This window comes from Bison bison, unplaced genomic scaffold (assembly GCF_000754665.1).
Source record: "Bison bison bison isolate TAMUID 2011002044 unplaced genomic scaffold, Bison_UMD1.0 scf7180017864072, whole genome shotgun sequence".
NCBI lineage: Eukaryota > Metazoa > Chordata > Mammalia > Artiodactyla > Bovidae > Bison > Bison bison.
In genome coordinates, this window is record NW_011494644.1 from 12,769,665 (window position 1) to 12,772,379 (window position 2,715).

General features: G+C 63.1%; 1 protein-coding gene across 1 annotated transcript in view; it reads right to left on the reverse strand.

Annotated features, from left to right (window-relative positions):
• The window catches only part of GUSB (glucuronidase, beta), a 12,769-nt gene extending 10,060 nt beyond the window's left edge, over positions 1-2,709 (reverse strand). Inside the window, exons 1-3 of the mRNA XM_010837458.1 lie at positions 2,155-2,709; positions 325-539; positions 96-155 (exon numbers count right to left, since the gene is read on the reverse strand). Of these exons, the coding sequence (XP_010835760.1) occupies positions 96-155; positions 325-539; positions 2,155-2,367 (488 nt within the window). The 5' untranslated portion in view covers positions 2,368-2,709. The remainder of the gene's footprint in view (positions 1-95; positions 156-324; positions 540-2,154) is intronic.
• Positions 2,710-2,715: the final 6 nt, after the last annotated feature.

A 2,715-nucleotide genomic window follows, 5' to 3' on the forward strand; every position in this document is an offset into this window, starting at 1 on the left:
CACCCACTGCAGATACAGGGAGACAAGCGGGGATGGGGGTCCCGACAGTTTCCGGCACACCCTCACACACAAGTGCAGGATGAGGGAAGCGGGCAGAGTGGGGCGGGCTGAGGGTTCTGCCAGTTGCCACCGACCTCGGGAGTGGAAGAATGGGGCTCCAGGGGAATAGAAGGGACCACTCTCCGCCACCCAGGGCACAAACCCAGTGTGGGGCCTTAAATGAGCTCCGCCCCCGCATGTACCCCAGAGGCAGGCTGTCAGGTGACGGCTGGGAACAGGCACCCCAGGACAGCCCATGCCCCACCCTGCCCCACGCCTGGCCACCCGCTCTGCCTGCCGCCCGCTGTACTGACCACAATGGCATAGTAGTGGGCGCTGCCGATCCTCAGAACCACTCTCGTGCCCAGGTCTTCGGTCCACCGCTGGGGCAGGGTGATCTCCCGTTCATACCACACCCAGCCGACAAAACTCCGCAGCTGCCCATCCTGGCCCACGTCGTTGAAGCTGGAGGGCACCGGCATGTCCAGGGTGGGGCCCGACTGAGGAGACAAGGGTGGGAATTAGGTCCAGATCACCCAGGAAACTAAAGGGCCAGGTCCCCCAGCAATTCTGCCTGCAGGACAAAGCTGGACAAAATGACTTCTCCCCAGGGCCCTTCCTAGTGGCCCAGCAATAAGGAATCTGCTTTGCAATGCACGGGACACAGATTCGATCCTGGTCTGGGAAGATTCCACATGCTGCAGGGCAATTAAGCCCAAGCACCAAAACTAAGACTGGATGCAGCCAAATACTTATTAGGCTGCACGTTAAAATATTAAAAAAAAAAAAAAGAAGATGTCTCCCAGACCCTCCCAGATTCCAGACCACCCTACCAGCAACTCACCAATGTCTTTCATGGACTCATTTAATTTTTACGACTCCATGAAGCAGACCCAGTGACTCACTCACTCACTCACTCACTCAAGGGTGCGCAGGGAACAGCGCATGGCGTTCTAGGCGCTGGGAATAGAACACTGAACACGGCCTCTGCTGTCAGTGAGCAGCTCTGTGTAGAGAGCGTGGAGAGGCGCAGGGAGCTATCTTGGGGTCAGGGAAGGCCTCTGGGAGCCAGGGCCCATGAGATACAGCCTCTGGACATCCTGGCAGAACCTGAGCCCCACAAGGAACCCACTGAACCTCTTGACCCTGAACACCTCAGGAAGAAGGCAAGGCAGGAGCGGACAGATAGCTCAGTGAGTCTGGAAGCAGCTTGGGGAAGAGCTTCCTGAAGACACAGATGGGACACGGAGCTCGGAGGAAGCGGGATTCCCTGCCCCTCACAGCTGTACGCCCAGTGGCTGGCCCATGCCCTGCCACACAGTGAGGACCCAGTAAATTCTGACTGAATGAATGGATAACTTTCTGATGACACCAACAGCAAGCATGCTTGTGTCCCAGGTCTGGTGGGAGCAGAAGTTCTTTCTCAGGGCAGCGGGCACCGGAGTTTCCATGGAAAGGGGTGTGCCCAGGGCCACAGCCAGCCTGGGGCAAGAAGGATAGCCAGAAATGAGACCCTGACTAAGAGGAAGATGATCAACTGACTGCCACCGGGAGGAAGGCTGGCCAGGGAGCCGGGGCCGCTTTGCGGAGGAAACTGTGAGTGGGGCACGTGCCCGGCTCCCCCGCCCCTTTCTTCCTGTGATGAGGCTGAGCGGCAAAGACTGAAAAAAGAGGATGTAAGGGAGGTGACCGTTGGATGCTCAAGGCCGACCCCCAACCCAGTTCTCTGCCCACCCGACCCAAATCAGAGGGAAGACCTAGAAGGGGGTGCTCGGCTGGATGCCAAGCCCCGTTCTCTACCTAAACCTTGGAACTCAGGGTTCTTCCTGCCAGGGCAAAGGTGCGGCCCCAAAATGTCCAAAGACTCCCCTCCAGCCACGGGGCGGCCACTGGCATTAGCTCGCGGCAGGGACACCGCTCCGGCTCCGCCTCCCCTACCGAAGTCCCGCCCGCCCATTTCCTCCTGCCGGTCATACTCCGGGTGGGTCGACCCCACGGCCCCTTAGGGCCGTCCATCAGTTCCGAGGCCACAAGGGGAAGGCTCCCCACGCCCCCCACACCGGGCTTCCAGGAGCTCCCCGGCCCTGGCCCAGGTCCCGTCTCCCGAGCACGCACCTCTCGCAGCGGCGCCCGGTACCACTGCTGCTCGAAGCCCTGGCGCCGGTTGTCGGAGAAGTCGGCGCGAAAGCTCCAGAGGCCGTCCAGCTCCTTGCGCTCCCGCGACCGGCTCTCCCGGGGATAGAGCATCCCGCCCTGCAGCAGCGACAGCCCGCAGCCCCAGAGCAGAGGGCCGAGCACGGCCCAGGCGCCCGCCGATCCCCGGAGCATGGTTGCAGGGTGGCTGCGGGCAGCCAGCTGCCGGGTGTCCCGGGCAGCGCGCTGATAACGGGGCCGGGGCGGGGCCTAGAGTCACGTGTCCCGCCCCCGCGCCATCTTGGCCATTCGGGGCACCCCCTCCCCGCGAGGCCCGCGCCCCTCACGCCGCGACCGGTCCTCCTTCCTGCCCGAGGGCGGCGCGGCGGAGGGCCCGCCGGTAGCCGGAGCGCCAGCCCGGACCCGGAAGGGCGGAGGTCGTAGCTCGCAGGCTCCGCACCCGCGGGGTCACCGCCCTCCTCCTCCCTGGCGTCCCCAGCTCCTGGCGCCCAAGGCGGCTCGTCCAGACCGGACCTGAGAGAC